Genomic DNA, 9,906 nt, shown 5'->3' with positions numbered 1-9,906 from the left:
TGTGAACATTGAAGTACTTTCCGCGCCTAATACGCCCAAAGTACGTAGGTGTCCACCTAAAATATCTCGACCCAGGATGAGGATCGATCAACATCCCTCCCTCCGTCTCCATCCCGTACAAAACACTATCTTCATCACTGCTTAGGTTAATTCAAGCACATGCTACTAGCTACTATAGTATACTCCTCCAAAGTAGTAGCACTCTTGTTTAATACCACACGAAGGCACACAAGTTTGGTCCCAAAAGGTTAAGGTCATAGTCATATCTTGCTTGCACCTCCAAAGGGCCGACGACTACAACACCTGTCTTTCTCCTCCTCTCCATCATTCAACGCTCTATCTAGAATCGACCCCACGCTCTCTCATGCGCTACTCCCATGTCCGGATCCGCATCAGGAGAAGGAAATCACGACGGCGGCCAACTCTACGGCGAGGACGACACCGTCTTCTTCCAGAGTCCGGCGTGCGGCGGTGGGGACGATGTTGGTGCAACCCCGTCGGCCTACTCCACCATCACCGACTACCTGCACGGGCTCCTCGACCCAGCAGAGCTCGCGAGGCACCTGGACGCGCCCCCGTGCTTCCCAACGGCGAGCGAAGTGATCGGCGCCGAAGCGGCCCCTTTCACGTCCAACTCGTCGACGTCGGGCGAGGCAGCGGACGAGCCCCGCGGGTGCAAGAGAGGCACGCCGGCGCCGGAGGAGGACGAGGACGGATCGGCCGATCATGGCAGCTGCAGGTACGCCAACGACTTTATCACGATGGATCCGATCTTGGTGCAACTGTGTGCTATTTGAATCCCAGCTCATCCTCTTGTATTTCTTGCCCATCGATCGATCATCAGTCCATCACATGCGTACATATACTTTGTCGATTTAGGGGGAAAGAACTCCACTGGTACGTGTTCTTGCCGTATCGATCTTGGCCTCCATTGATCTTCTCGGCCGGACGGTCTGAACGCGAAGATACTGCCGCACGTGGCATACGGCGTGAGACTTGAACACTGGGATTTAGGGCTCGCCATCCGTCAACTTGCCACCTACCTACCGAGTGGGCAGGCATCTGCACCCATTTAAAAAAATGCATTTTAAGCATGTTTTGAAATGTCAAAAAATATAAAAGAAATTTTCATGCATACATGTTCGCAAATGTGTGCGCGCGGCACAAAGTTTTGTAAAAAAAATGTCTTTTTGGTTTGTCTCCGTAAAAAACACAAATTTCAGTGCTTCTAAATAGTGTTTCATGACACAATTTTTTGTCGTTTTTGTACAGGCCACAAAAAAGGTTATTTTTTCGTGAAACTTTATGTACGCACATAGAACATGAAGACATACCCGTGCAACCTTTTTCAGATTTTTTTAGCATTTAGAAATGTGTTTTTCAAAATGGGTTCATATGTATCCGGGTTCATCCATACCCTATCTACCTACCTACCATTCCAAACAAACAAAGCTTATCCTATCATTCTTGGATGAGGCATGTGTCCGTTAGATGTCTATCTTTTGAATTGTTGTTTTCCCTGCCCCTCGAGTTCATCTTGAATTGCTTTTATTCTTTTGATGCTACTTTATGAGTCAATAAAAACGTCTTTTATGGAAAAAAGATTTTGCCTAGTTGATTTTTAGACTTAGTAGCTACGGTGCTTTGTACCGAGAGACAGACGTTGTTGTTGGTGGAGCTGTCGCTTCATTTGCATGAAATGGAACTAGGGTTCCATCCCTGTTTTCAATCAAAAGAAATGAAAGAACAACCGGCCGCTCGAAGCAGGCACATAACTAACTAGCTAGTTTTCCGGGCAACTTCTTGTTTAGTTCCACTTTGCATGTAGAAATTGAACCGGCGGTTACCGTGGCGAAATTATCAAGTCATGAACGCACAATTTAGAATCACCAAGGATTCTCCTAATTTTGTTCACCGACTGATGCAGGAGCAACGAGAAGGAGAAAAAGAAGAAGGGGAAGGGGGAGAAGAAGGCGCACGGCTCCCGTGTGGCCTTTGCAACCAAGAGCGAGGTTGACCACCTCGACGATGGCTACCGCTGGCGCAAGTACGGCCAGAAGGCCGTCAAGAACAGTTCCTTCCCAAGGTACTACCTCCTTACATTCGCCCCTATGTGTATGTGTTTTGAAAAGAAAAGCATGCCCTTCCACTTTTTATTTTTCCTCCTGTAGTGAGCTTGCAACTTCAGTTTGGAGATGCTACCCAAATATTCAAGTCAAATGCAGGACTGTAATATGACCCCCTACTTTGCTTTCGTTAATGAAATTGGGGAGAAATCCCTTCTATAAAAAAATCCTCTTCCACTTTTTGTCGCCATAATCATCTTTTTAAGTTTGAGCTACACAAACTCTCACTTGAAATTAAAGTTTCTACAACACATAACACATGTAATCATCTTGATTAGGCATCACGATATGCATATAGATAGCAATGAATATGTATGTGCGCGCATGCATGGTAAGGGCAGCCATATTCTAGCAAAATATGTCTATGTGCAAGTGGTGGAGCCAGAAATTTCCTTCTTGGTATTCATTTGTGCAATACAATAGCAATGTGACAACAAATATACAACAAGCTAACAAGAATATACCAACGGATAACAAATCTTTGGTATTCATGTGAGTACCTAAGAATGCCCCTAGCGCCGCCCCTCTCTGTGCATGCATGCATGGTAAGGGCAGCATGCTACAACAGCAGTTTACCAATACATTGCATTGAAGTGATATTCTAAAGCGTGTGCAGGAGCTACTACCGGTGCACGGCCACACGGTGTGGGGTGAAGAAGCTGGTGGAGCGGTCGCAGCAAGACCCTTCCACGGTCGTCACCACCTACGAGGGCCGCCACGGGCACCCAAGCCCCGTCGCCACCCACCGTGGCCCACGGATGCTAATGGCCACCGGTGCCAACACTGCCTACGCGCTTGCCGCGCTTCAACATCAGCAACATTGCTTTTTTTCAGCTGGTGCTGACGTCTACGCTCCGTTGGTGGCACACCGATTGTCGGAGCACGGTGGCATGCAGTTCCATGCCGATCTTCTTCCCGATGCCGTGATGGGCTACCAGCAAGGGTATCGTTAAGTCTGTCACTATGAGTATGTACATAATATATCTATAGCTTCAGTTTGGCCTTAATTAGCAAGGCATGGAGCTGGCGGATGGGTACACACTTTTTTCTTCTTCAAACGGACAGGTACAAATGTTTGTTGTCCTGGGTTTATTATGGATGTTGAAATCGAATTCTTCATAGCTAGCTACTCCAGTTACAAACTTGCAATGCAAAGCACAACTCTATATGGCGAGGATTGCACAGTGTGCAACTCAGGAATGTCATGAAGATTTTTTTGTAACAAAATGTATGTAATTGTGTACCTTTTGTGCGTTGTCTAAGATATGTTGCGAAATATATAGAAATTACTCAACACTCCTGAGCATACAATGCAAGAGTTGGTTGTGCTATTTGGTTGCCAAGTAGGTACTTTATCTCACACTTCCCTTGCCCTTCCACTGAGCCTTATCAAACCTAGAATTGAAGACTTTGTTCCCATGCTGAAAAGAATTGAAAATAGATTATTGGGTTGCTCCACACTTCTGTCAACTGGAGATAAACTTATCCTCATCAAATCAGTATTCTCCGGCATGCCCATCTTCTTCATGTCCTCCCTTATGTGACAGATAGTGGTTAAGCAGCTTAACATCTACCTCAAACAGTGCTTCTGGAGGAAATATGGTACCCAAGAGAGAGGTGATGCATTGATTGCCTGTGACATGGTTTGCTTGCCTAAAACTCACGGCGGTCTTGGAATCCTGGACATTACTACCCAGTTATGCATTGTTAAGGAAATATATGCATAAGTTTCTCACTAACTTATTTATCTCAGCATGCAAGCATGCCACCTCATCATACAATTATGAATAGGATAAGGCCCACTTCAACAAACAAGCATGCATGGGAAAAGATCATCTACACCATTGAGCCATTCATATGAAAATGTTCGTCCAATTATTGTACTTATATGTTCAATAAAAATTGTTACAATTATAAATACTCAAATATAATAAGACATTTGTATTTTAATTTTGGTTTTCATTGTATTAACCCAAATTGTCATCAACCAATTCCCGCAACAACACGGGGTGTATCCTCTAGTAGGGTTTAGCATATATATAGCCTACTAATGCACAATTCCTAAAAAAAAGCCTGCTCCAGCACACGAGTCACCCGCCTCTACTCAAAAAAAAAAAGGCCACCGCGGGGCGGCAGTCTTGCTCTGTCGTCCGTGTCGATTCCCCTGTTCCTATAGGCAGGAGTTCCGATCTGCCGCTTGCCTCGCGCCCTCGCCGATCGCGGTCGCCAGGCGCCACCGCGCCGATCGGGAGTCGGCAGCAGGCCGGCGCGCCCAGCCGCGCAGTCCGCACAGGCCGTCAGCCACCCTGATTCGTCCGGAGACCGGAGGCAGGTACGGTCCCGTTTCAGTAAATGAGAACCATTTTCTGCTGCTTTAATTTCAGTCATACTCTACCATATAGTGCCCAATTGCCCATAATATAAGTGAATCAAGGACCATTCCGCATGCCAAATGGACTGGACAAAGTTCAAACTGAAATGGTCAGAAGAATGGATCCCTTATAACTTTAGTCTGTATCTGTAGAATGCTCTTTAGAATAGGCAGCTCAGTTAAATCTATATCTTCTGATGGATATAATAATATGTTTCAAGTTTGAGATAGTACCACGTTCTTAAGGTCATCTGGCAGTGCTGTTGGCCACTTCGGCCCGACCTTATCTCAGCACGTACAAGTGAACGGAGAGCATCCATCCAAGTACACCTGGAGGCATGAGAAATTATCCAGTGTCTTAGACGTCAGCTCCTGGGGTCCTCAGTCCACCCTCTCCATTCTCCCATTCAGTAACAAAGATGAATGATACATCATTTCCATGTTAAAGAAGCACTGTTTGAAATATCTGAATATATTGGACCTCTAAGCTACAATCCAGTTTCATATTCAGAAGCATGCAAACTGTCTACATGAGAACTTTAGCATGTCTGTAAGATCATGTTGATCTATTTGTATGTGCTATTGGTAATTTCATTAGAACGTTCACATGTAATATTTGTTGTCAGCTTTTTTTAGGTGGACCACCCTGTTTTAGAAATTAAAATCCGAGATCCACCATTGCCTCTGGTGGGTAAGCAGAAATCGACTGATATGGGGCAGTGGCATAGCAGTATATGAATGTACAGATCTTATATTTATACTTGGTGAAAGTAGAGGCAGTGGCAAGAATTGTTTTCTTAGTGCACCCCTGGAATTCTGAGCTCAACATGGCTTCACAGTGGCGTGTCGTGCTTTCCAATCTACCTACGGTTCATGTCTTTTTAGATCAGACCATGCTTTGAATTAAGTGAGATACATAAACCATGTCCGAATCTTCAGTGATTATCAAAATTATGACCCTGCATCATCACCAATTCCTAGCGCAGTTTAGTTATTCTGTATGTGTGATACTTCTGCAAACATTGGGGGTCCATAGCAGCCTGACTGAGCGTCTCTAACTGCATTAGAATTTCACAAGTCTTTTTCATGTGTGAGTGTATTCCCCCTCTTCATCTTACTTTATACTGATTCCTCTGCCAGGCCACCTCCAGAATGGGTCTCCTCAGCATCATCAGAAAAATCAAGCGCAAGGAAAAGGAGATGCGGATTCTCATGGTGTAAGTGTCCTGCTCCATTCCTTTCGCCTAATTATTTTACCCCAGAATTCTCCTATCCGAATGAACTATTACTCTAGGTTCTTTGGTTGATATGTATGCTTCTGGACATTCAAGGTTTGTGTCATTCAGTTCTTTGTTCTTCTTGGTTTATTCCACCGATGTCAAATTTACAGTGGCCTGGACAACTCGGGTAAAACGACAACTGTGCTCAAGATAAATGGGGAGGATACCAGTGTCATCAGCCCTACTCTTGGCTTTAATATCAAGACCATCCAGTACCAAAAGTATGTAGTTCTTTCATTGCTTATTTATCAAGTTAAATATGCCATAACAAGAAACATTGCTTCCAGTTAAATATGTTGTATTCATCTGTTGTGTTTTCATCCTACTACGAGGCAAGCGGCATGGGTGGTTGTACATTTAGCATTCAAAGTAGGCAATGCGATTACTAATCTGCATTTATCTGAAAGAGTACTAAATCACATCGGTGAAAATACTACATATTTTGGCCGAAATTTTGACAGCTGCTTGATGCCCATCACTCATGAATCATGGTGGTCAAAAACTCAAAATGCATCGAGCACAGTCATGGGGAACAGCAGAACAAATTGACAAGAATTGATAATGGGGTGATTGTGGCAGGTACTCGCTGAACATATGGGATGTCGGGGGTCAGAAGACCATCCGTTCGTATTGGAGGAACTACTTCGAGCAGACTGACGGTCTAGTTTGGGTGGTCGATAGTTCTGATGTTCGAAGGCTCGATGATTGCCGTGCTGAGCTCCACAATCTTTTGAAAGAAGAGGTAAAACTCCTAGTGAATACAACTGATCATCTGCTTTAACGTAATTTCTCTGCAGTCTACCTTTGAATAACTTTGCAGAAAACTAGCAAAAGAGAGTTTACTGTCTGGCATCAGAAAATTCTCGGGACTGCTAATTTGATTGCCTAGCATGTTTGTGATTAGTTTATGTGCTACTCCGTATTGTTTAACTATTTGGGCGAACTTTGAAATATTGACTACAGAGACTGGCTGGATCATCGCTGTTAGTTTTCGCAAATAAGCAAGACATTCAGGGCGCTCTGAAGCCTGACGAAATTGGCAAGGTAAAGCATACTAGTCCAGGAGCATGTATTATTCATACTGGCAGACGTTGGCCAATCTTCTTACTTGGAGTCACATCATCTGGTGATCTTCGTTTTAAGGAATGGTTGAAACCTTGGAAACTAATCCCAGCAAGCATAGCTCCAAGATGATTTTAGTTATTTTGAACGACTCGGACTCAAGTTTAGCAGTTTCTAGAAGTTTGATGATAACAGATTTGAGTTTTTGATTCAGGTTCTGAATCTTGAAGTGATGAACAAGGACCGGCACTGGAAGATCGTCGGCTGCAGCGCCTACACCGGCGACGGCCTGCTCCATGGCTTCGACTGGCTTTTCCAGGACATCGCCTCCCGCATCTATGTCCTCGACTGAAACAACAACCAATGTCAGCCGATTTAGCCATATGTACTACTGTTATTGGTTACACAGCCGTAGGCTTTGGCTCGCTTATAATATGTAATGTAATCTGATCAGGTTTGAACCAAACCATAGATGGCATTAAGTTTTGCACTTGTGCTCTGTGTGTAATGTAATCGAGGTCAATTACGATAGATGTGTAGATCAACTGATATCTGGATCCTCAGTTTTATGTGAATTTTCTTGCTGAATTTGCAACAAGTTTTACATCTTCCTTATCCTGATCTGTTGCTTGACACCAGAGATGCATCCACTTAACTATAGAAGTGCACCATCTAAAGACCGATGGATGCCTCAGAAAAGAAAGAATGAAATGCAACATAGCAAAAGAGATAATATTTTACAGCTATCACTTGTTTTTTCCTCTTCAATTTTCCACCGATTGAAAGGTAAACCGAGTTCAGCATAGAATTCCGACATCACATCCCAATCCATGATAGAAGGGGATTGCTCCATCACCAATGGCCGACTGAAAGGTACTCCCTCCGTCCCATAATATAAGAGTAACACACAAACATAGAGTTTCTTCCTCGCGGAACAAATCAAATCAAGGTGGACGTGAGTCGATGGCTGGAGGCCTTCGCCGCCCACCCGCCCATCCGCATCACCTCCCCCTCTGTTTCCAAGTCCGTTTCCGTAGTCCCACTTCTGTTTATTGGGCTCATTTGTTCACTTTTTGTTGTCACTCACCGTCAGTCAGTCACTGCAGGTGGAGCAAGGAGGAGCGGTCAGGCCAGCTTTCTACAGCCACTGATTCCACCGTGCAGGTCGGACCAGATGCCGCGTTCCTTCCTTGCATCTGTGATTGTCTCATCCGATTTGTGGACTCAGTTCAGTTGGTTTCTTCAAACTGTTTGTCTCAGGAATTGCCCGAGGGAATGCCAGATACAGGGGAAAGTTTGGGTTTGTCATCATGATATTCATGTCTGAGCGGACCGCCCCCAAGGGTCCAGCTTAAGTTCAGATATTCAGGTCTGCATGTGTCCAGCTTAAGTTCCAGAGTATTATTTGGTTTCTGTAATTTTTTACATGTATGCCTGCCTGTTTGGGTCATCTTAACAATCCCTGCAGCAGTAATGAGGTTTTTCTGTGTTCTACAGTTTGTTATCAGCCCTCTCTTTGGTGATGTGGTATTGTGATCCGTGGTAAAATCCGAATAGTGGAACAACTGCTCTTTTTTGAATGACAATACTGGTCTTCCTCGATCGTTTACAAGTTTTGTATTGAAACTAAATTCTGTGCCTTTGGCTTTTGAACTTTTTTTTCCATTCGATCCAAATTTGGGGCATTTGCTTTTTTTTTACATAACCGGGGTATTTACTTTTTTGAGTTTAGCCCTGATTCGGTGTGTTCCATTCTATGACTTAATCACAAAATCATATTACTAGAAAGCTTCGATACAATGTTTTCCTTTCTATCTATGTATGTAATGGTTTTGAACTTGCCTTATCATCCTGCTTCTCTTTCCAGAGGCATTATGCAAATAAGCCGATTGTTGAACTTGAGGCTGCAGCAGAGGAAGAACTCAAGATATTGAATTGTCTTGGTTCTCTGTTTGTTTATCTGAAGGCAATTGAATTGTCTACATGAAAGAGATATAATGCAAGTATCATTCTAAACATTGTCTTTTGACAGTAACTGTGTTGTGACATCATGAAAATAGCTTGTCATTGTTGAATGGTCATATGCTGGAAAGAAATATCCGGGCATGGATCTTTCTTTCTTCTTCTATTTGGCTTGAATTTTTTATCAAATTCTTGCACCAGAATTTCAAAATCTGTACTTCCATGATTATATGGATTGTTTTGTGTACTTTGCTTGTGTAGTTGTGGAAGTGCAACTATAAATAGTAGTTTTTACATCTGTGTAGCTTCGGGGCATTTAACTTTCTTACTCTTCATTAAAAACTTTGAAAGATTGGATGTGGATTATTGGAGCACACGTTGGAGCTCTTCCCAGCCTTTTGCCAATAAAGCTCATGAAATTACAGGTAGCTCCAACCGGACACACCCTCCTATCACAACCCATGTGCTTGACACAACTCTTGGACCACCAGCATCTGGAATTGAAGTTCACCTGGAGATGTGGAAGGATGCATCCAGTTCCCCATCATTCGACAACAATGATTTCAATGGATGGACAACCTTGGGCTCTTCGATTACAAACAATGGTGGACATAACGGTCATCTGATGGACGCTGCGGACAATGTGGCTCCTAGTTTCTCCTGCATAAGTTTCAATATCTCCAAGTATGCACTATCAGGGTTCTTCCCTTATGTGAGCATCATATTTGAGATAAAAAGGGCTAGACGACCGAGCATTTCCATGCTCCTTTGTTGTATTCTCCATTTTTGATTACCACTTACCATGGCAGTTAAGCTCGATTCATGTGTAAATTACATCGAGTACATGAAGGTAGTGGGTTGAAGCAAGTTCTAATATATGGTCGTAAACGAGATGCAATGAAATAAATTTCTCCATGTAATTGGAAGCTTGAGTATGAAGTGGCAATGAAATAAATTGTTTTAATACTTTTACTAGCGAGATGCCCATGCGTTGCACGGAACATCAAGATGCATTTGTATGAGTAGTTTATCTTGTGGGAGAAAATGATGAACAAGGGAAGACCTTATTTGCAAATGTGGAGAGGGGTGTGGGTATCTTTTTGCA

General features: G+C 43.5%; 2 protein-coding genes and 1 pseudogene across 2 annotated transcripts; all 3 read left to right on the top strand.

Moving 5' to 3' along the window:
• Positions 1 to 172: 172 nt before the first annotated feature.
• On the top strand, positions 173 to 3,420 carry LOC123177860 (WRKY transcription factor 71). The gene is made up of 3 exons (XM_044591332.1): positions 173 to 739; positions 1,928 to 2,086; positions 2,743 to 3,420. Exons 1-3 carry the CDS (start codon positions 378 to 380, stop codon positions 3,077 to 3,079), a joined length of 858 nt encoding a protein of 285 aa, XP_044447267.1. The 5' UTR covers positions 173 to 377; the 3' UTR covers positions 3,080 to 3,420.
• Positions 3,421 to 4,216: 796 nt separating this feature from the next.
• On the top strand, positions 4,217 to 7,414 carry LOC123177846 (ADP-ribosylation factor-like protein 2). The gene is made up of 6 exons (XM_044591330.1): positions 4,217 to 4,458; positions 5,638 to 5,714; positions 5,888 to 5,998; positions 6,357 to 6,519; positions 6,741 to 6,821; positions 7,054 to 7,414. Exons 2-6 carry the CDS (start codon positions 5,650 to 5,652, stop codon positions 7,189 to 7,191), a joined length of 558 nt encoding a protein of 185 aa, XP_044447265.1. The 5' UTR covers positions 4,217 to 4,458; positions 5,638 to 5,649; the 3' UTR covers positions 7,192 to 7,414.
• Positions 7,415 to 9,139: 1,725 nt separating this feature from the next.
• On the top strand, positions 9,140 to 9,614 carry LOC123177831 (uric acid degradation bifunctional protein TTL-like; annotated as a pseudogene).
• The last annotated feature ends 292 nt before the right edge of the window (positions 9,615 to 9,906 follow it).

The sequence above is a fragment of the Triticum aestivum genome, chromosome 1D (genome assembly GCF_018294505.1).
Source record: "Triticum aestivum cultivar Chinese Spring chromosome 1D, IWGSC CS RefSeq v2.1, whole genome shotgun sequence".
Taxonomy (NCBI): domain Eukaryota; kingdom Viridiplantae; phylum Streptophyta; class Magnoliopsida; order Poales; family Poaceae; genus Triticum; species Triticum aestivum.
Note: the sequence above shows the minus strand (reverse complement) of the source record. Positions and strands in the feature narration are given on the sequence as shown.

Coding starts and splice junctions, on each gene's coding strand:
- LOC123177860 (XM_044591332.1), top strand. CDS start 378: ATGTCCGGATCCGCATCAGGAGAAGGAAATCACGACGGCGGCCAACTC. Junction 740..1,927: donor GCCGATCATGGCAGCTGCAG/GTACGCCAACGA, acceptor CGACTGATGCAG/GAGCAACGAGAAGGAGAAAA. Junction 2,087..2,742: donor AAGAACAGTTCCTTCCCAAG/GTACTACCTCCT, acceptor AAGCGTGTGCAG/GAGCTACTACCGGTGCACGG.
- LOC123177846 (XM_044591330.1), top strand. CDS start 5,650: ATGGGTCTCCTCAGCATCATCAGAAAAATCAAGCGCAAGGAAAAGGAG. Junction 5,715..5,887: donor GAGATGCGGATTCTCATGGT/GTAAGTGTCCTG, acceptor TCAAATTTACAG/TGGCCTGGACAACTCGGGTA. Junction 6,822..7,053: donor AGCCTGACGAAATTGGCAAG/GTAAAGCATACT, acceptor TTTTTGATTCAG/GTTCTGAATCTTGAAGTGAT.